Raw genomic sequence first — 22,877 nt, forward strand, 5'->3', positions numbered from 1 at the left:
TGTGCCAATTAGATTCTCGACAATACCAACAAAATAGCAAAAGAAAACATAACAAGAGTTGGATATTAATATAAAGATAACAAGAGCCAACATTTAAAGACCAAATCTGGTGCAAAAACTCTTTCAGAAATTTGAGATTAGATCTGTCTTCTAGTTTGCAAAATGGTTATAAAGTACGATAACTGTTTCTCATATGAAGAAAAGAATAACTGAAAATGGCTATAAGCCTGCACAAGTCAAAAGAATTTTTGTTCCCTAGGTTCAGCTTCTATGAAAGTTTGGCAACAACCATGTCGGTAGAGGATTCTACTCCTGAAGTTTCTGTGAAAGCACTGTTGGGACCTTTGTTGACAAGCCTTTGTACATTGTTAAAGCTTGAGCGATCATGCCAGCAGGATTGTCAACAGAACTTGGAAGCAGCATTGTTGTACCCTAACAAGAACAAAAAATACAACTCTGTCAGATTATCCCAAGGGACGACGACATTAGAAAAGTAGATGGGATCCAGTAATGTTGTGCTTACCTCCTTAGCAATTTTGCCAAAAGCTTGAATGTATTGCTCCGCAACTCTCAAACTTGCAGCCTGCAATATCACACCACAATTAAGCATATGAGGTTCTCATTTGGAAAGCAAAACAAATAAACTTAATAAGAGTCAACATTTGCAAGTCCAATAAGCCACTGAAATCTCTATTCAAAATCTAGAGAGAATCATTTATGGGAAAACAGGGTAGAAGACATAATGCATTCGCATTTGAAGGGTTAAAAGTAGCAATAAACACCTAAGTATTAACTAACAATTTGATAAAACAGTATCAACACCTATGTAATCAAGTTAGCTCATTTATCTCAATATTCTGGAAATCATGCTTAGAAACCACAGCTTGATCTAAGGAACTCACCTCCGCTCCACCAGCTTCCTTGAGGGATTGAGATACCATGGCCAGTCCCTTGGCTGTTGCTTGTGCTCTAGCTAATATTGCTTCAGCCTCACCTGGATCGATAGCAACAGCATAAATAAGTAAAAATGTTATGGTAAAACATACTGAGTCAGTTATGATATGAGTTTAACAGACGAATGGCTCCACATCTTATTATGATGAGTTCATGTTTTTCAACCTTAAATGCTTACTAGATACTAACCTTGTGCACGATTGACTTGGTCCATCTTTGCAGCTTCTGATTCCAAGATTACAGAACTTTTCTTACCATCAGCTCTATTGATATGGGCTTGGCGTTCTCCTGTTAAAGTTAGTATAGCAGATTATGAGAAACAAATTGAGCAGGCTTTATTCTGTTCAAATTGTAAAGAAAACGAAAAGGGAAATGGGTTGCTTTGAGCCAAGAATTTGAACGAAATGAGCACATAGTTCAATCCCAGAACATAATCTTCCAAGGATAAGCAAAGCAAATTTACCTTCAGACTCAAGAATCTGGGCTCTCTTTTTACGTTCAGCTTCAGCTTGCATTTCCATAGCAACTCTCACTCCATTAGGAGGCATGATATCCCCTGTGGACATACATATATTAGATATAGGCCTAAAGGGTATCCAGCTAACACAAGCATAGATTCAACAAAAAAATAACTCACTGATCTCATAACGAAGGCACTGAAGACCCCAATCTTTTGCAGCAACATTGATGGCTTCCTGCAAGAATAAATCCATTTCAACATGTTCAGATGCTTGCAGTATCAACTCTTATCTAACAAAAGTAAACTCAAATAGCCAGCTATCATGAAATGAACAACAACAATCTGAACTTGCAATCTTAGGTAGTAATATAACACCCACTACAAATTCACATTAACATCACCCACTACAATTTAAAACAAAGCTCAAGTACATTAAAGCAAACAAACAAAAAACTGAACCAGAAACAAAGAAGCAAAGACAACATACCACAATCTTCTCATTGAGAGTGTCCCGTTCCTCAAAAGTCTTGTCAAGAGTAATTTTCCCGAGCTCACTACGCATTGTAGTCTGAGCCAACTGCATAACAGCATAGATTGGATTCTCAACGCCATAAGAAGCCAACTTAGGATCCACAATCTGCAAAAAACTCAATATCAATGACAAATCAACATAAGAATAGCAAAAGTTATACAAAATTGGCCCGATGATCTGAAACGAAGATAAACCTTAACGTAGAGAACACCATCGATATGGATGCTAACGTTATCCTTTGTAATCGCAGTCTGATTACCAATAGGAATCGCTTCTTCCTTTAGAGAATGAACATAAGCAATACGATCCACAAACGGAACAAGGAAGTGAATCCCCGCCGGCAAAGTCGTGTGGAATTTACCAAACCGCTCAATCACACAAGCTTTCCTCTCCGGCACGATTCGGATTCCCCAGTTAGCCGGCGGATTAATGTGGTAGCTACAAAAAATAATTCCAGCGAAGATCCGTTAAACCTAACCGATCAAATCCAACAGTTTCTACTGAAAATCTGAACTCAAATCGAAATTTCACAAAGCGTATATAACGAAATCATTAGGTTTAAATACCTGTTGAAATCACTGCTGGGAGATGAGAAGTTACGGACGCCGGAAAGTTGTTGCGGCGGAGTAGCGGCAGAGGATTGATGGAGAAGCCTGGAGGCGAAGGATTTTGGCGGCGACGGCTTCTTGGTTAGGTAGCTACAAAATAAAACGAATCAATACTAAGATTCTTATCCGAAATCTGCAGTCCAATCCGTTCAAATTTCACAGAATGTATACGAAATCGTAAGCTTAAAAGACCTGGTGAGAGGACTTCCGGTAGAGCTGAAGTTACGGACGGTGGTGGTGGTGGATGCGGCGGAAAGGGAGGATATGATCTTCGGAACAGCTGCGGAAAGTAGTGGGAGGAACTTAACGGCGGCCGTGTAACCGCCGGATCTTGAAAGCGCGAGTTGATTCATCGTTGAAACTGTGTAACTAACTCTGTGAACTTGGAGAAGGGGAAATTAAAACCCAGAGAAAAACCTCTTAAATCTTTCTTTTTTTAATTGAAATGTTTCTTCAACATTTTTATTCGACGGGTTGACTTATATATAATAATAATAATTTACTTGAAGAAGAGGTTTAAAAAAAGAATTGTCAAGTAAAAAAGAAAATACTTGGAGAAGGGTCAAAAAGAGGTCTTCTTTTTTCTTTCGTGCTTATCACGAATTTGTATAGGCTAATAAAAAACCCTAAGACTTGATGAATAAACCTGTATTATGTTGTCTAATTATAAGATTACGACATGTGTTAATTATAAGATAGGATTATCACATGTGTAAAGTATAAGTTTTATAAGATCTTACATTGGAAAAAACATACTATAAAATATAAATTGGGTAAAAATATATGACAAGATTTGAAGAATTTTATTATATAAAGCTTCTTTTTTCGATGTGTTTAAAAAACTAACTTTCCTTTTTTTTTTAAATGTGTTCAACATTTTGGTAGTTTAGTAGAAAAAAAATGTTCGACTTAGTTAGTTACCATAATTAAACTTCTTTTCCTTTCTCTAAAATTTCGTTCTTTTACAAACATAACGAAAATATGCAGATGCATAAACATCCGTTCATTAAAGTTTTCTTTAATTTTCTTTCTACACTTATGAACAAAAGTACATAACTAAATTTTGATTTCTCATACAAAAATTGTGGTTATCTTTTTGTTCTCTTTATTTTGAATATCAACCAAGCAAAAAAAATGAGTATGAGATTTTTTTTTTTTTTTGAAGTATGAGAGTTCGATATCAGTAAAAGAATCAAGGATGTTTAATATTTAGATCTAAATTACATTTTCAAAATTTTCAATAGGTCACAAGTCACAATCATGTTGGAGGAGTCTGGCTACGGAGGAGAGAATATATAAAATGTTTTGTCCCTAGCCCAGAATGATGTATGGACTTTAAAAGCCCAAACGTTTCTCAATTACCAACTTTTCTTTAAATATGTTTAAAACTGATTTCAATGCAATTCGAAGACCATATAAACTGACATTTTTACTAATTCCTAAGTTTAAAGGTATATGATTGGTTTCAAATCTTTTTTTTTTTTTTTTGTCGTGACTGGTTTCAAATCTTTTAAATCGCACTTATTCTATTATTAGTAATAACATACATACATTCATAGAATTTCATATACCAAAAACACAATTTTTAGCTAATCCAAAAGTCTACATGATGACTTGTTTTCAGATGTGATATACTCCCTCCGTTTCAATTTAGTTGTCGTTTTAGGATTTAAATTTTGTTTCATAATAGTTGTCGTTTTAGGTTTTCAATGCAAATGTTTGGTGAAAATTCCAGTTTTATCCCTACTGTTTTAATGTTTTGACCAATGAAATTTTTTATAAAATATATTAATAAAGGGTAAAACAGAAAATTTAATGTTTTTCTTAATTTGTGTGCAAAAACCTTAAACGACAACTAAAACGAAACGGAGGGAGTATATATAAACCTCTTACCAACCAAATGCACACAACAACGAATCAAAATTTAATTCACAACCAACCAATTACGACTGATTGCCCACACAGCTGTGGTCCAGTGGTTGTTGAGAATTGGGGAAATATTTGAAGGAACTAACCCAGGTTCGATCCACGATGGAAACAAAAAACACATTTGTGTGGGAAGTTTGGGCTTAGACCTTTGGCCCAAGCAGTTTACCTATTAGTCCAGTAACAGGCGATCTGGCTACCCTTGGCATTAGTCGGAAAGCATTTCAAACTCGGGACAGACAGTGTGGTGGCCCTTTCGGAGAGAAGTCCACTCTGAAACACTTCGATGCGTTTCTACCGAGACTGACCGGATCAGCCGATAGGATTTATCAAAAAAAAAATTATCAGTGATTTTCAATTCCATTGTCAAACTCGTTTTCACACCAAGTTACACGGACTTAACAAAAACTTATAAACTAACTAAAAATAATAAATTCATCTAAAATCCGATTTAAAAAAAAAACACATGTGACCCTCTCGCAGACGCAGAAGTAAAACGCCAAAAGAAAACGCCATTTTTTGTCGATTCTTCGTCGTCCTTCTTTGAAATTCACACCAATTTGTCTCTCTTCCTAGAGAAACAAAGATTATTCGAAACTCGTGAAAGTTTGTTCTCCGGTCACCGGAAAATTGATTATTTCCGATGGCGACCGGTGATCAAAATCCGAGTGTGGATAAGAAGAAGAAGAATCTCTTCAGGCTATGTCCGTTTTGGCAGAGGAGAAGAAGCACTACTTCTTCATCTTCGTCTTCAACACAGAATCCAAACCAAAACTACCGTAGCCGCCATGGACATCGGAATACAGATATTTCCGCCGTCTCTAAGTCTTCCTTGACTATGTCTTCCGTTGCGAGATCACTTCTTCCAGCTCGCCGTCGTCTCCGACTAGATCCTTCAAGTTATCTGTATTTCCCTTGTACGTCGTCTCCGATTTAGCTTGATTTCGAAATAGTTTAGTTCTCTGGAAATTGATTGATTTGGTTCTGGATTTCTGTTTGTTTTTGTAGTTAGAAAAATCGAAGTTATGAACATAGAATTCTTTAGAAGCTCTACATTTTTGGATTTCCATTTTTAGAGAACGAAGTTAGAAATTGTGCTTTGTGTTTTTTTCAGATGAACCTGGTAAACAAGTGCGTAGCGCAATCAAGCTTAAGAATACTAGCAAATCTCATACTGCATTCAAGGTAATGGAGTTTTATGTATCTTTCACTTCAAATTTGTGGTTCTTGATTCTCGCATTTGATACTTATTTGAGAACAAGTTAAGCAATTGCAGAGAAGTTGACTCTTTGTTGACTTTAGTAATTGGTGCTTTTCCATCTAAGTTACTCTGTATCTTCTTGTTTAGTTCCAAACAACGGCACCTAAAAGTTGTTATATGCGTCCTCCCGGTGGTGTTTTGGCTCCCGGAGAGAGTGTTTTTGCTACTGGTAACGAGATTCTGGAAATCTTTGGTTCTGTGTACTCTTAACTAGTTTATACAGCCTCTGATTTTTGCTTCTTGTTTATGTTCAAGTGCAGTTTTCAAGTTTGTGGAACATCCAGAGAACAATGAAAAACAGAAGTTGAACCAGAAGAGCAAGGTTAAGTTTAAGATTATGAGCCTGAAAGTTAAACCAGGAGTAGAGTATGTGCCTGAGTTGGTATGTTATCTCGCTCCTTTCTAGTTCTTATCAGTTTACTAAAAAGTCCATTGTTGGAAGCAATTTTATTCAATCTTAGAATATGTTTGTAGTCATATATGACACTTATAGGCTGGAACATTGCAATTGGTGAATAGTTTCTCAAAGGATAAGCCCTCTCTGTCTCAGAGAGTCTTAAGCATAAGTCCATCGATGATGCATTTTTCGGTGTTTATTGTGCAGTTTGATGAGCAAAAGGATCAAGTAGCAGTGGAGCAGGTTCTTCGGGTCATTTTTATTGATGCGGACCGCCCGAGTGCTGTAAGTTCTTTAGTAGATTTTCATGCTAATATGACCACATATACTCTAGATTCTATAGTTTGAACATTTCATAAGGAGAATTACGAAGTAATGAATCAGGCATTGGAGAAACTGAAACGTCAATTGGATGAAGCTGAAGCTGCAGTTGAAGCAAGAAAGAAGCCTCCCCCAGAGACAGGGCCTCGAGTGGTCGGGGAGGGTCTTGTCATAGACGAATGGGTAAAAGATAATTATACCTATATAAGATCTAAAATCTTTGGTTTGTTCATTGTTGTACCTTCTTTCTCCCATTTATTCACCAATGTTTGTGTCATCTATCAGAAGGAGAGAAGAGAGAAGTACCTTGCTCGGCAACAAGTCGAAGCCATAGATTCTTCATCCTAAAAAGCAGAGAGCAATGTGGATTTGTTATACGCTTATAGCAGAGGTAAAAGAAGCTCTTTCTTCTTCTTTTTCTTTATCTTCTGCGGATGTACATAATTTATTATCCCTCGATTATCTCTAGACGATTTGTACTTTGTTGTTCTTGTATGTCTCTGTTTGTTGTGTGATTCACGCTGCTTTTTTCTCCTTCATCAAAATTTGTTTCGGTTTAATCGAATTCCGTTTGTAGTTGATCTAGAATGGAACCAAAATTTGTTCAGTATTTTGTGGTTTTGTGGTTTTGAATAAGTTTAGAATAAGAATGATGGGTTTTGTGGACAAAAAAGTTTCCCTAACCATGATCAATTTGATTGGAACATTACACAAGCCAAAGTATAAATTTGTTTTGGATGATAGGCTACCATTTTTTGATATGTCAATTGTCACCATGCTTATTTTAGTTTTAAAGTTCTTTTCTAATTTTATCAGACTCCAAAGGTCCACAAGAGTGACCTATAAAAGACTGATACCCACTAATACTAAAAGACATATACCCAAATACTGAGTTTGATGTGTTGATAAATTTTCTCCTTGCATTCAGAAACTATGATATTCTTATCTACTGGCCCAAAGAATTTGTGGACTTACTAACTGAGTTTTTTTGAAGACACGATTATAGAAAACGTTATTGCACTTTCTTTCATCGTTTAGTTAATCAATTTCAGCTGGTTACGCTAATCTAGTCTATCATATAGTGAAAAGTAACTTTATTAATTTTCTATAAATAATAATCATGAGATTAACTGAATAAGAATAGCCGCCAAAAAAATGAGAATAATATTGTTCTTAAACCTTTGAAAACACGTAACTCTAACCATTTTTTTTTGTCTTTGTACGCTAAACTCTTCTAATCCCATTCTCTAACAATAGCTAGAAACAAGAAGATTCAATGTAGCTCTATTTAACTAGCGTTCGAAAATATCATATTTGTTTGTAATAGCATACTTTATTAAACAATCAAATCACTTGTATGAAATGAGATATAAGATTCACGTGGTATATCAAATTTGGAACAAAGAGCTTAATTAAAAGTTAAAAGCACAAAAAAATCTAAAGTTAGATATGTTAATATTCTTTTATTAGAATATTTTTATTCGGAAAAAAGGGGGAAGAAAAATCGACTCGTGGATATTATGAAGGAACAAAGACAATTAGAGGTGTCTTTTGATTTTCTTGTCGCTTTATGAAAGCTTTCGGCCAATTGCGCACAATCAACAATTTCTCTTCAGTTTTTATCTCTCCTTTTTTAACTTCAAATTTAGTCTCATCAAAAGGACAAAAGAATATATTTTTATATCAAACTTAAAATCACTTAAGATAAAAGAAAAAAAATCATTCAAAAAATGAAAAATAAATAAATAAAATAAGAATTTTTTAATATAAAATTAAAAACATCGAAAGAGAGATGATTATTTCTATATATACTTTTACCAAATATATATCTAAATCTAACATAATATTTTATTTCATGCATATATTCGGGGGAAATAAATTGTGTTTAATATTACGTGCTTAAAACGTAACTAGATCATTAAGCTAAGACTTGTAAAACACGTACATCATAATTCATAAATGATTAGATTATGAATAATAATCAACGTATATGGTTAGTAAGTCGATTAAACAAAATTAGAAAAAGAGAAAGAAAAAAAAAAACCGTTTACGGCAGTGTTTTAATACCGCAAATTAGTTTTTAACACAATTTAAGAAAAATTAGCCTAACAAATAAAAAGTTTAGTGACTCTGTCACTGTCTCTTAATCCGTCACTGAATTAGTATCCGTTGCAACTTCTATAATCCTATAACAAATAAACTGTTTTTAATTATTGTATCAAAAACTTCAACTATATAAACCGACACAACTTAAACAAAGATCTCGACCAGAACGTCTACAACGCATAATTATGTCCATGCATTGTTTTTTTTCTTTTCATAAAAAGATAACAATAAAGACTTTACTAATTACTATAAAACTAATTTAACAACAAATCGTATCTCAATTTCATGAAAAATGGCCGAAAGAAATAAAACATGGACCCGCCCATCGAATCGTGCGTTAATCAAAAGCAATATTCATTATCATTAAATAAATATTCATTGACCCTTTTTAAAAAAGGTTAACGAACAAATTCAGGAAATAAAAATATTTATTTTCCGAATCTATATAACAAAGTGCTTCACCACCATAAACACATTCACTACATGCAGAAGTCACGTATATATTAATGTTCATGAACTCTTATCCTCAAATAGCCTAAGCCTCAAATTAATCGCTAAAAAAGTTTCTAATTTTGGGTTTAATTTTTGTTTCGGTTTTTAATTAATCGATACTCAAAAAGAATTCGAAAGAGCGGTCACGACGTTTCATAGAGAATCGTCATCTTCTTCTTCTTCGGTTTTGTTCTCTCCTTTTTTTGATTTTCACCGCCGGAGATTTTGTATTTTCCGATTTATAAATTTTATTCGCCGGCGGTTTAGAGATAATGAAGGGGAGGATATCAAAAATAGGAAGCTATGCAATCTCATCTTCCATTAGAGATCAACATCAGCAGCAACCTTGTATTTCTTGTACTACTTTCAACATCCTTGCTCCGATCTATAAACGTCTCTCTCACAAGGTACTTTTTGTTCTTCTTCGTTAATCAATCTCTTGATTTTGATGTTTTTGAGGATTTTTGAATTTTTTGTGGAAATGTAGGATCAAAGTCTTCGTGAAAGCGATAATCGAGCGTATTGGCTTGGAAGGAATCATAGAATCCTTGATTGGTTATTGTATGAGAGATCTTCAATCATATGTTTACAGGTGTTCGACGAAATTCCTCAATGAAGATGTGAATTGTGTTTTGTGTTCTGATTTTTGATTTTTTATAGGAGTTTTGGGTAGGCAATGAAGAGCTTGTTAATTTATATGAGAAGAGACTTGGTGACGCTGGTTATTTAAGTTACAAGCTTGGTCGTACTAATAATCGTGGTGATGGTAATTTTTTTGTGAATCTTCTTCTTTGGTTTTTTTTTTTTATGTTGTTTCAAAAGGATTTGAATTTCTGAATTTCTGTGTTAATAGGTTTGCTTACTGCTGTTCATAAGGACTATTTTAGAGTTGTGAACTCGAGGGATTTGCTCTTTAATGATTGTGGTGATCGAGTTGCGCAGTTGCTACATGTAGAATTAGTTCCTCCTTACTCTCAGTATGATGCTCATCAAGAAGTTTTGATTGTGAATACTCATTTGTTGTTTCCTCATGATTCAACATTGTCTATAGTAAGATTGCAGCAGGTAGACTTCTGACCAACTCCATTGTCATTGTGCGGATGATTTTGTAGCTTTCTTCACAAGATTTTTGTTTTGATAGGTATATAAGATTCTTCAGTATGTAGAATCTTATCAGAAGGAAGTTAATCTCAGTCCTATGCCTATTATTCTTTGCGGGTAACTACCTTGTTTAGATTGTACATTTTCATGGTTCGATATAAGGAACAGTACTCAAATTTCTCTGCTTCTCTATTTGTGTCTTTGTTAGCAGAGATTGGAACGGAAGTAAGCGAGGGCATGTCTACAAGTTTCTCAGGTCACAGGGTTTTGTGTCTTCTTATGACACTGCTCATCGGTACACAGATTCAGATGCTCACAAGGTCACTGTCTTTCTTCATATGGCGAATACTTTTGGGTATGCTGTAGATTTTTTCGATGTTATAAATTGGCGATCGGGATTATGAAACTGTTGTTATCTTTGGTTTAACAGTGGGTAAGCCACCGGAATCATCGGGGTAACATATGCGCTGTCGATTTCATATGGCTTTTAAATCCAAATCGGTATAGAAAGCTGCTAAAAACAAGTTGGAGCGAGGCAGTGTTTGGCATGTTCAGGGTGAGACTCTCCTCAATTGTGTCTTATCACAAGCTTTCATATCTTAGTGAATTTCACTGTCTTTTTAACATTAACCTAGACTTTACCAGCGAAGAAAAATGTCTCTTCGTTTACAATTCTTGTCTAAATGATTTCTGGGAACGGTATTGTTTTCTGGTTTCTCCCTGTAACATCAGAACATTTGTGATATGCAGTATCTACTAAGAAGAGCTTCACTAACAGCTGAAGATGCTTTTGCTTTTCTGAAAACTGACAATGATGGTGACCACATTACATTCATGGGCTTCTGTGAGACTCTTCGGCAGGTATATAGAATTTGTAACGCAGTTAATCATATTCTTATGACTCCTTTATTCAGCTTAATGTTCACAGAGTTTTCTCTTTCTTAATTTCCTTCTCTTTCTCTATACAGCTCAATCTAACAGGTCATTGCAATGGACTAACGACAAAAGAGATCAAAGATTTGTGGATTCAAGCTGACATTGATGGAAACGGTCTTCTGGATTACAAGGAGTTTCAGGTAATATGTTTCTTCATTAGACTCCTCTCTCTAGATTACAATGAATTTTCTAGTAGTTTGAGTAACAATAGCTGAACATAATCACAAGTGAACATCTAGACTTTTAAAATTAAGAGATTCAGTAATGCTAATAGCATCTAAAACCCTTGTTCTTGCTCTTGAAACCACACACATGTTGCTCAATGCTTATGTAACACATTGCAGCAAAGAATATGGAACCAAACCTGGTCAGAACAAAGAGATGCAGAGGACGGAGAAGCAAAAGGTAACCAGGAACAAACCGTTGGATTCAGTGTCAAGAACGCGGTTCTGTTTCCACCTGAAGTTGAAAAAGGAATGTGGCCAGAAAATTACTCTCTATCAGATCACGCGAGACTCACCGTTGTATTCTCACCCATAAGAATGCCTTGCTCTCAATTGGTTTCATGACAAAAACACTCACCAAGCAAACTTTAGCTTCTTCCATTTAAAGAGACCTCTGAGTTTTGGTGACCCCTTACAGAGAAGTAAACCTAAGCTCTGTGTCCATTGGATCGGCTTGAATGATCTCACTTTGCGGTTACTGCGTTGGGGGGGAAGAAGAGAGAAAGAGGACTGAGGTCAATAAATTTTTACTCTGTACAAAAACATGTAAACTAAATATATAGCTTCATGTAAAAAAATGTTGTAGTAGAGATTTAAGAAGCAGCTTTTTCATTTCTGATTTTGCTCTTTTTTTGGTTTTATTTTTGCAATTTAATTAACTCCAGAGACTTTCATAGAGAGATTGTTAGATAGAAAATTAAATCAACATAGTGCATTTTCTTATATATTAATCTTTTTTTAAAAAACAAGAAAAATAATGCCGCCAAAAAAGAGGAATAAATTATTTCGGAAATTAATAAAAATATCAAAAAAAAAAAAGGAACAAGTTTCAATCTTTGGATTGGTGCTTCACTTAGCCACCAAGTGTGTAACTTTCAGGTCAATTTTCCGATCATAGCTTTTTAGGGTTCCGTTGACTTCAAATTGACATGGCTAATTCCTCAATCTCAGCTCTTCTTCTTCTTATCCTTGTAATCGCTAGTTCCGTCAATGGAGGAGATCAAGAGTATTCACGTCAATTGCTAACAGAAGCTTTGGGTGATAAAGAATGGTTAGTCTCTATAAGAAGACAAATCCATGAAAACCCAGAACTCCTTTTCGAGTTACACAAAACCAGTGCTCTGATTCGTCGCGAGCTTGATGAATTAGGGGTTTCTTACTCTTACCCGGTTGCGAAAACCGGAATTGTAGCTCAAATCGGATCCGGTTATCCTCCGGTTGTTGCTCTCCGTGCTGATATGGATGCTCTTCCCTTGCAAGTAAACTCGAATCTCTCTCTCTCTCTGATTGTGTGTTAATTTCTTCGTAATTCTTCTATAGATTGATTTGCTGCGATTCAGGAACTTGTTGAGTGGGATCATAAGAGCAAAATCGACGGAAAAATGCATGCTTGTGGTCATGATTCACACACCACCATGCTCCTTGGTGCTGCTAAATTGCTTAGCAAACGTAAACATAAGCTTATTGTAAGCTTTCTCTTCTTTATTCTTAAGTTTGGTTGAAGTAAATTTGTGGGATTAGCTTAGCAAACGCAAAAGGATGAATCTTGTATTGTCTTGTATGTACAATTAGTTTGTTGTTTGCCACAAAAAGGATGAATCTTTCTTTGTTTTGGTCTGATTTAGAGAATGTTGTAGCTGTAATTATGTTTGCTTTGCTTATAGAAAGTGTTTAGTCTACTTGTTGTGAATGAAAGATTACTCTTTTTGCTTAATCAAAAGGGAACTGTGAGGCTTCTTTTTCAACCAGCAGAAGAAGGTGGTGCTGGTGCTTTTCATATGATAAAAGAAGGTGCTTTGGGTGATTCTGAAGCAATATTTGGGATGCATGTTCATACTGGCTTACCTACAGGAGAATTAGAAACAATCTCGGGTCCTGTTATGGCATCCACAAGCATTTTCAGTGTAAGAATAAGTGGAATATTACCGGCTTCTTCGGAGACATATGCTTGTGTTGATCCGGTGTTGGCTGCATCATCTACCATCTTAGCATTGCAACTTATAGTCTCCAGAGAAGTAGATCCTCTCTTAAGCCATGTATGTTGTCTACTTTTCCATTCGATAAAACTAACGGTTGTTTATGCATATAGATCTTACTATTTTGCAATACCAAATCTTAAGTCTTTCTGGTGCTAAAAGTTCATAGTTTTGGTTTTAGGTGCTGTCTGTTACATTTATGAAAAGTGGCGGTTCTGAGTTTGATGTGATTCCGGCATATGTAGAATTTGGGGGAACTTTGAGGAGTCTTACAACTGATGGCATGAACTTGTTGATAAAGCGGTTGAAAGAGGTATGTACACGTGGTTTCGAAACAACCTTTGAGTATTCGATGCAGAGAAAAAACCGAAATTTGGTTTCGAATATCTTATGGATCTTAATCTCATCTTTTCCCTGATGATCAATTTCAACCTTAAAAGTAATTTATTGTTCAAAAGATTTTATTGATTTTGACTCCTGAATCTCGTTACTATGATCTAGTAAAGCTTTCATAGGACAAAGGCATTGCTATATACAAGATCTCTTCCATGATACACAATCATGAATGTTCAAATGTAATGTAATCTTCAGTTCGATTTTCAAGCCAGAGCTAACCCGATTGTTGCTGACAGGTGGTTGAAGGAGAAGCTGAAGTTCATAGATGCAAAGTGGATATAGATATGCATGAAGACGATCATCCTATGTATCCAGCAACAGTGAACGATCACAAGCTACACGAATACGCTGAAAAAGTTTTGAAACTCTTGCTTGGACCCGAGAAAGTGAAACCGGGTGGCAAGGTAATGGCGGGTGAGGATTTTGCTTTCTATCAACAAAAAATACCCGGTTACTATCTAGGGATCGGTATCAGAAACGAAGAAATCGGTTCTGTACATAGCGTTCATTCGCCTTATTTCTTCCTCGACGAGAATGTGCTTCCCATTGGATCAGCATCGTTTGCTGCCTTAGCTGAGATGTATCTACAAGAGCATCGGAATCAAACTAAGTCTGGAGATTGAGAAAGTACTAAAGAAAGCTTTAGATCTAAGTCTCTTAGTTAGTTGCCTTCATAAGTAAATGCTATCTTTATGAAATTACAACTTCAAGAAATCAATTGTGGTTTAATAAAATTGTAAGTAATGGGTCTCACATTGTATGTGTCTGAGTCATCCAAAACGATGCAGTTTGATTTTGAGATACCGACAAAAAAAAGCAGGTAAATTTTTATGATAATAATAAGCAAATGAAGTGACATTTGAACCTATCCTAATGACTACAAAACAATCACATTTGTGAATATATTTATATTTCCAATTTGTCTATTTTGATAAAGCAAATAAATTATCAAACATAGGGAGCATATTAGTCAGTAGAAAAGCAAAAAGCAGCATTCAGTCTCTATAAATCTAAGCAAAGTAAGAGCTTTCTTTTGTATTTTTATAAACTTTAATTTGCCTTTTTCCTAAAAAAACAAAAACTAGACAAGATAAAGATGAATGAGTCATATGACTCTAAAAAAGAAAGGACAAAAAGTGATGGATTAGTTTAAATAATTTTCATCTAAACCAAAAGACAAAAAGTGATGACAAAAATGGCTAAAAGTCTAAGTAACACGACAATCGAGCTCAACAACATGCACTTCATCTTCTGCATCTATATTATACTTCTTATGTTCCTCTAGTTTGATGTTTTGATGTTTTGTATGAACATCATTATTACTTTTATTTGAGACCAACAGAAAAAGGAGAAAAGTAGAATTAACATTATTAAACTAACAAACAAAAAAAATATAAATATATATATATATTTTTTTAAATTGTGTGAAAAAACCTAAAACATCATTTTTCAAAGAACGGATGAAGTAGTTTAGTATAGTATATGATTACTACTATTTCTCACTAGGAAATTATTGGCTTATATAACCAATTGATGAACCATTATTAGGTAAAAAGAAAACTAGATAATAAAATAGTGAATGATTCGGTAGAAAAGGATAAAGTTGTTTCAATACACTCACCTAAACAAGTCGATTATGGTCCAAACGAAATCCAAATTGAGATAAGTGTTAAAAACTTTTCGTTGCTAGTTGAATTTTTTTTTAAATATGAAACTGAAAATATTAAACAAACAAGCATGAAAACATTTGATTAAACCATTCAAACTAGTAAATATCGACGTGTTAGGAAATATCGGCAAAAAGAAAAAGGTCAGTTTTAAAATCTAAATCTTAAATCTATTGATATCTTCCTTCTCCTATTAATTTTGCATGCTCATTATCTTATACGCGATTTCGGAACAAAAGTTCTATTGGCTCTTTAGAGAATTTTAATTCTAGAACCTAATCTGTCACTCGTAATATAAGCTCTTCTCTCACTTGGAAAGCCATGAAGAAGACCTTCAATTGCTTCTTAAACAAGTTTCAATCACGTAGTCGATAATCTCTCGGATCACGTGACTCTCGTTGAATCTGTCAATTTATTAACACTAAAATAAAATCTTTCGAATCAAAACTTTTAAATGGCCAAATCAAGGAAGTCCACACATTCTTTAATTATGGAGGGAGGTTGAGAAAAATCTTCATCATATCTTCTCTATAGAACATGCATACATGCATGTTGACACGTATATAAACTCTCCATTATTGGTTAATATCGTAAACCCCCAACATAATATTATAAACACTACTACTATTTCCCGATATTTTCTTCTTGTAATTTAATATTTGGACCCAAAAAAGTTACGTATCTTTGCAGTTTACACATACTAATTAAGGCGTTATTGAATGTATCTTTATCCAATCATGTCAATTTACATTTATAATTGTTTAATATATTAATAATTTTTAAAAATTCTACAATGTTTTTAAAATTATCGAGAGTAAATGTTAAGGATCTGATCATATAACCTTTTTGCAGTTTTTAATATCTAGTTAATGTAGTGTTGCCCTTACAATGACAAATTTTCATTTTATATATATTTTAATTTTATTTAAATTAATTTCTATAATTGGTTTAAGTATCCTGAATTGGTCAGCTATTTTACCTATATTAAATAAAATATTTAACGAAATATTATAGTAGTTCATATTAGTACGGACACAATGTCATCGTATCCTCTCAGATCCATCGCTTTAACTTGATTGGTTATTTTTTTTGTTATATTTCATTGTAAAATTAATGATATTTCTCTAAATTAGACTATCTAATGTTTTTTTAATAAGAAATTAATTAGCCAATGAATGCCCTTGTTGGATTAGTCGTTTAATCGCTGTAACTCTCAAATGAGTCACTTAGACCATGTACATAGGAGAACTTTTAAGAGTATCATAAGCCAATTTATTATTTTTAAATAGACCAAACATGTTTTATGGGTCTGATCCGTATCATCCCAGTGAAACTCATGATACTGGGTATCATGTGACGTGGCAGGGCGTGATTGGTCGCAGAAAATTTTTTTGCCGACAGAAGAGAAAAAAAAAAATCATTTACTCTCTCTCGATTTTTTCTCTCCTCTCTCACGGCAATTTGCCGATTTCTTCTCAGCTCCGGCCGGTACGACGTAGATCTGTCGCCGTGGAGAATCGCAGTACCAAACCAATCTCCCTGTGAGCGACGGAGCTGCTTCGGTTAGGAATAACAGAGGAGGAAGAAGCAGTTGTTGTTGCTGCGATTGGATCTCTAGTTACTTTAGTCTCAGTTTCATTCATGGAGGACAATTTGCTGCAGCTTGAGAACGATATCACCGATGAAATAAGCTTTTCCATGACCAAAGTAAGGCATCCTTATCTCACTCGCAAAAAATTCCATTGTTTCTATGTTGAGAATTCTGTAACGTTTGTTTCTTTTCTTGAGCCAGGTCTTGTTGTTCTCGTGTCTGGAACCACTTATAGACATTGCAGAACATCAAGCTTGTGCTTAACGATGATGGACTGAACTTCAAGCTTCTCCATCGTCCACGGTAATGTTCTGTTCTTTCATCCGAGAAAAATATGAAGGGACGTCGTGTTATAGCTTGAGAAATACAAGGTTGTTGGTTTAGATTCATAGGATTGGAATCAAGAAATAGATTTGTTTGATTGGGTTTGATAAGAATGGGTTTATGGCTGCAAAGTTTCTTGGTTTTGCTGAGCGCACACAAGGTGTTTGATAAATTGCCAAAGAGAAAAACGGATTGGGTTTATGCAAATTTTAGTTGGCTGATGGATGAGAATCAAATAGTGAGTAGGTTTTAAGGAGTTGTGGAAGATATTCTTCGTCACCATGAGACAAGTTAGAGGACTTAAGTGGGTAAAGAAACCCGGATTTTTTTTTACATCTAGTCAGGTATATATGTGTAATTTCGCTATAGGTTTTGTTTTGAAAATGAATCTTTTAGACTTGAAACGCTTTCTCAAGCTTATGACTTGTGGATATAGGGAGAGGAACTGAGAAAGCAAATTGGTGCAGCTGCTTATATCGAGTGCAGTTCCAAGACTCAACAAGTAAGTTCCCTGACTCAAGAAGTAATGTTTTGGTGAGAATGTTAGAATCTTATGATGACTTTACTTTGGTTATGTTGTAGAGAGAAACATGTATGATCTTCCTTTTATTTTTCACTTTCTCCATTTTCATGCACCACATGGATATAACCAGTTTGAAATGCAAACGAGTGATTTCTTGTATGAGCTTATCCAAAAGACTAGAACATGCTCATATTTTAGCTCATCTCTTATTTTCTGAATGTACTAAAGTATGCTAACCCTCTCCTTTTTTCCCAGATTCCATGGCCTAAGCCTCCTACAAAGTGGGACGACTTCTGTGTTCTATAGTTTGAATGTACTAATGTTTATTTGGTTTGAAATTGTTCTTGGTTCTGTTTCTTAGGTATACTGATCAGTTTATACTTTATTTTTGAAAGGAAACCAAGTTTTTTTGGATTGTAATATTACATTTTCTAATCTTATGTTTTTATATATTTATTTTTGATTTTGCAAATAATTTTTTTTTTTTATGATACTTAAACCAGTTTCACCAATGTAAACAAATTTATCAACAGTATCATAAAAAATCTCAAACAATAAACAAACATTAAAATTAATACTAAAAAAATGTTAATGATACTCATAGAGTATCAACTATGTGCATGCTCTTAAAGGACCCAGGCTTTGTTAAATTAATATAGAAGGTAGGGTAAGTTTTTTTTTTTTTTTTTTTTGACAGCAGAAGGTGAGTTATGTTTGAATAGCCGCTTTTCGATTTTTTTACGTTGAATTTGGAATTGACTTAGAGATTTATTTCATTTATAATATTCGGGGTCACACAAAGCTCTGAAAAGAAAATATATTACAGATAATAATTATTTTTTCCCAAGGTGTGAACGTCTAGTTTGTCAATAGACTGGATTTTGAATTTTTGAGTATATAGAAATTGATAACTTGAAAATATTTCTTTTAAATAAATCACTACATCGACGAAGTAGCATCACATATGTATGAAAATGTCCTAACATATTGAAGGCCTCAAAGGCTAGTGATTCAATCCCCTGTATTGACATCTCAAGAGCTGCAATTTGATTTCACCTACTCACAAAGGGTTAAAAAAAGAGAGCTAATGGGCTATATATGTAATAAAAAAAAAAAAAAAAGAAAGAAAAAAATGTACATAATTACTGCCGGTCATTGAAAAAATAAAATATAAAAAATGAAAATATCTAAATGAATACTACAATTGAATATTAGTGTAAATTTATATATTGACGCATCAAAATTCTGTATAGTCTTGTACAGAGGCGGACCCATGTGGAAGAAAGGTGGGTCAGATGACCCCCCTTAAATATATAAGTTAAACATTTAAGCAGAGAATTATGTTGTTTTGTTGGCTTAATTGGTTAATTATTGGTGTCTTGACCCACCTAAACCCACGTTCAACACCGCATTGCTTCCATTATTTCCCCTATTTTTCATTGGGTCATAGCCCATTGTTTAAACTTTGGCAATAATTGTTTTGAAAGTAGGTAAATTACTTATTTTCACTTGTTTTCTCTAGTCTCCATTTCAATTTATTTGCAAACCAAATATATAACTTTGTAAACAAAAAAAATGATAAAATAATATCTTAAACGCAATTCAAAAACTTGTATAACTTTGTAAACAAAAAAAATGATAAAATAATAGCTTAAACGCAATTCAAAAATGATAAAGTATATATTTTATATGAAGGGCAAAAATTTTTAAACATATATTGATTTCTTTTATAAGTTTGACCCAGGTAAAAAAAATTTCTGGGTCCGCCACTGGTCTTGTATTAATTCAATTTTTTATACGATGATTCGATGGAAGACTTTTATACATATCGATCATAATTGGAGTCCGAATCTGAACTCGAACCCAAATTTCCATTGCAATGCAGTCTAAACTCTAAAAAACAATCATCTCTAGTTCTTTTTTTTTAGTATTACACTTTAAAAGCGTATTTTGAAATTGGGTTCTCCTTTCTCCAATCATAGATTAAAGAAACAGGAGGCGGAAAGGGAAGGGCAACCATATCCAATATTATACGGTAGGAAGATATGGACCCCCTTCGATATCCAATCGATAATCTTCCCTCGGTATTTGATTTCACAGATATCTAGTACTCCCTCTGTTCCTAATAGTTTGATGTTTTGGAGTTGTCACACATATTAAAAACTCAATTATTTTTTGATCATTTTAAGATTGTTTTTTAATTTTAAATATTTTTGATAATTATCAACCAATAGTAGTGTACGAAAGTTAATGATTTATAATCATTGTATCTTGAAGTTTACAATTTACTATTATAAGTTAATAAAAATAAAATAAAATTGCTAGAAAATCAATCTTTGTGGAACAAACAACAAAAGCTAAAATATCAACCTTTTAGAAACAGAGGGAGTATCAATTTTTGTAATTTGTAAGTCCACTCTTTGATTTTCTGCAAAGACAAAACCAAAATAAATTAACATTTGATTAGGGACCATATCATTGCGGCAAGTCTTCCTCTTACTCTGATTTTTTTAATTGTTCTACTTAACATCTCTAACCATCCACTAATTGCTAGTAAAATGATTTGGCCATGGATTATATAACTCGTAAAGCACAGTAATACTTAACTACTAAGATTCTTAATGTTAATATATTTTCTTTTACAAAAATCTAAATTATTAGACTCACAATTAAGAATTCATCTCGATTTTCGGCTGATTAAAACACCTATTAATTAAATGTGATGAATCTGATGATGTAACATTAGGGCAACATGTGAACGTGGCAAGTTATATACACACCATTAAATAAGCCATTAATTACTATTCAATATTATCTCCAACAAGAATCGACACATAATATTTGATGTTCATATACAACTACAAAAAAATATTGGTCCATCGTTAACTTTAATCATATATGATATACCGATCGATCATTGAGTTCTTAAATCCTTTGGTTGGTAATACAACAAATATATATGGATAAGTTTGGCATATAGAACATTGGGAAAAATGTCGTTTTATCTCCCAACTTTCAAAAAGTGGCCAATTAATACGTCAACTTCATATGTGGCCATTTAAAACATGAAATAAACGTTGACTAACGTTTGAGACATGAAAATTCGTTGACCAGGCCAAAATAGACATGCCGTTATCAGTCGTTAACGGAACCTCTAACGCCCGTTATCACCCGTAACGACTCTGTTAATCAACTTTAAATTGTGGCCAATTTAAACATCAACTTCATATGTGGCCATTCAAAACATGAACTAATCGTTGACTAACATTTGAAACATTAGAATTCGTTGACCAGGCCAAAATAGACATGTCGTCATCATTCGTTAACAGAACCTATAACATCCGTTATCACCCGCTAACGACTCTGTTAGTATGTCCAAAACGATGTCGTTTTAAAAATAATCGAGAGAAAATCAGGACAAATTTTTTGTTTAAAGCATAATCCAAGGACATGGTTTGATATAGAGACAATCGTAGAGCTAGTAATTGGAAGCAAACATCGTTTATATATTTGTTTTAAATCTAAAAAGGAATCATGAAAGCAAACTTGTAGACCCATCATAGGACTAAATTAGGCATGGGCGTTCGGATATTCGGGTCGGGTTCGGGTCGGGTTTTTCGGGTTTGGGTTTTTCGGGTTTAGAAAACTAAGACCCGTTCGGGTATTTTAAAACTTCGGGTTCGGGTCAGGTTCAGATCGGGTATTTCGGGTTCGGATTCGGGTTTACCCAAAGTATCCAAATATTAGAAATTTTGTATCCGATTCTATGCAAAGTATTGAAAAATACTCAAAAAATCTATAAAACCCAAGTATTTTAACCCGAATCTAACCCAAAGTAGCTAAAACACCCGAAAATATCTTAACATCCAAATAATTTTGGCACTTAGGTTATTACAAGTATAAATATTACTAATATATTATAACTATGTACTTATATTTTGGGTATATTCGGGTATTTGTTCGGGTTCGAGTTCGGGTCGGGTTCGGGTTCGGGTTTTCGGGTTGTGAAGTTTATAATCCGTTCGGGTATTTTAAAACTTTGGGTTCGGGTTCGAGTCGGATTTTTCTGGTCGGGTTCGGTTCTGTTCTTCGGATTCGGGTATTATGCCCAGGCCTAGACTAAATGTAGCTTTTCAGAAATGGAGATAGAGATAATAGGACTATTCATCTTGTTTGAGCTGTTGTAGAAATAGATTTGGGGATTTAGTGTTTTCATTTGGGAAAAATCTCTTTGGACATACTAACAGGGTCGTTAACGGGTGATAACGGATGTTATAGGTTCTGTTAACGAATGATGACGACATGTCTATTTTGGCATGGTCAACGAATTCTAATGTTTCAAATGTTAGTCAACGATTAGTTCATGTTTTGAATGGCCACATATGAAGTTGATGTTTAAAATGGCCACAATTTGAAAGTTGATTAACAGAGTCGTTACGGGTGATAACGGGCGTTAGAGGTTCCGTTAACGACTGATAACGGCATGTCTATTTTGGCCTGGTCAACGAATTTTCATGTCTCAAACATTAGTCAACGTTTATTTCATGTTTTAAATGGCCACATATGAAGTTGACGTATTGATTGACCACTTTTTAAAAATTGGGAGATAAAACGACATTTTTCCCATAGAACATTAACTGTTTTGGCATTTAGATGCTGTCAAATTAACTGTTTTGAATATGCCTTTTAGACCCTGGTAACTAATAATACTCCTTTGTTTCCGAATAAATATTTTTTAAAAACACTGTAGTAGTTAATTAGTAGCAATTAAAATCAGTTTTTATTTTTATATGCATTCAAATCATCAAATGGTAGAGAATTTGTCTTGAGTTTTAGAATTTAGACCATGATCGAATCCTTTTATTCACTTTGGTTATTATTATAAATTTAAATGACAAAATTAAAAAAAAAACTAATGTTTTACATATCCTTGAGATTTGTTTTCGTTTCGATATAAAGTTACATATTCCCGGTTACATATATACATGTTGATTATGGATAAGAGAATGCTATTTATTTTTTGTTGAAAAGACAAATCAATTATTGATATGCATGTAGCCATGTACTACTATGTACAGTCGT

At 34.0% G+C, this 22,877-nt stretch overlaps 4 protein-coding genes and 1 long non-coding RNA gene across 5 annotated transcripts; 4 read left to right on the forward strand and 1 right to left on the reverse strand.

Moving 5' to 3' along the window:
- Positions 1-65: 65 nt before the first annotated feature.
- Positions 66-3,006, reverse strand: LOC9302092 (stomatin-like protein 2, mitochondrial). The gene is made up of 10 exons (XM_002865972.2): positions 2,747-3,006; positions 2,513-2,644; positions 2,141-2,384; positions 1,902-2,051; positions 1,592-1,649; positions 1,418-1,510; positions 1,144-1,242; positions 903-994; positions 524-583; positions 66-432 (listed from the first exon to the last, which is right to left on the reverse strand). Exons 1-10 carry the CDS (start codon positions 2,905-2,907, stop codon positions 307-309), a joined length of 1,215 nt encoding a protein of 404 aa, XP_002866018.1. The 5' UTR covers positions 2,908-3,006; the 3' UTR covers positions 66-306.
- Positions 3,007-4,979: 1,973 nt separating this feature from the next.
- LOC9302093 (vesicle-associated protein 4-1) lies at positions 4,980-7,069 on the forward strand. Its single transcript, XM_021015596.1, has 7 exons — positions 4,980-5,397; positions 5,595-5,665; positions 5,829-5,910; positions 6,002-6,123; positions 6,346-6,423; positions 6,523-6,642; positions 6,745-7,069. The coding sequence occupies exons 1-7, from the start codon at positions 5,124-5,126 to the stop codon at positions 6,805-6,807; spliced, it is 810 nt and encodes a 269-aa protein (XP_020871255.1). The 5' UTR covers positions 4,980-5,123; the 3' UTR covers positions 6,808-7,069.
- A 1,927-nt stretch (positions 7,070-8,996) lies between these two features.
- Positions 8,997-11,937, forward strand: LOC9300379 (uncharacterized calcium-binding protein At1g02270). The gene is made up of 10 exons (XM_021015887.1): positions 8,997-9,464; positions 9,545-9,649; positions 9,718-9,823; positions 9,911-10,122; positions 10,199-10,275; positions 10,370-10,478; positions 10,589-10,714; positions 10,909-11,019; positions 11,127-11,234; positions 11,439-11,937. Exons 1-10 carry the CDS (start codon positions 9,330-9,332, stop codon positions 11,661-11,663), a joined length of 1,314 nt encoding a protein of 437 aa, XP_020871546.1. The 5' UTR covers positions 8,997-9,329; the 3' UTR covers positions 11,664-11,937.
- A 141-nt stretch (positions 11,938-12,078) lies between these two features.
- Positions 12,079-14,558, forward strand: LOC9300380 (IAA-amino acid hydrolase ILR1-like 3). Its single transcript, XM_021015675.1, has 5 exons — positions 12,079-12,577; positions 12,659-12,784; positions 13,040-13,354; positions 13,476-13,607; positions 13,927-14,558. The coding sequence occupies exons 1-5, from the start codon at positions 12,248-12,250 to the stop codon at positions 14,311-14,313; spliced, it is 1,290 nt and encodes a 429-aa protein (XP_020871334.1). The 5' UTR covers positions 12,079-12,247; the 3' UTR covers positions 14,314-14,558.
- A 2,178-nt stretch (positions 14,559-16,736) lies between these two features.
- LOC9300381 lies at positions 16,737-18,251 on the forward strand. The gene is made up of 4 exons (XR_002331586.1): positions 16,737-17,064; positions 17,150-17,251; positions 17,709-17,774; positions 18,051-18,251. It is a non-coding gene; the product is annotated as an uncharacterized LOC9300381 (long non-coding RNA).
- The last annotated feature ends 4,626 nt before the right edge of the window (positions 18,252-22,877 follow it).

This window comes from Arabidopsis lyrata, assembly GCF_000004255.2.
Source record: "Arabidopsis lyrata subsp. lyrata unplaced genomic scaffold ARALYscaffold_8, whole genome shotgun sequence".
NCBI classification, from domain to species: Eukaryota; Viridiplantae; Streptophyta; class Magnoliopsida; order Brassicales; family Brassicaceae; genus Arabidopsis; species Arabidopsis lyrata.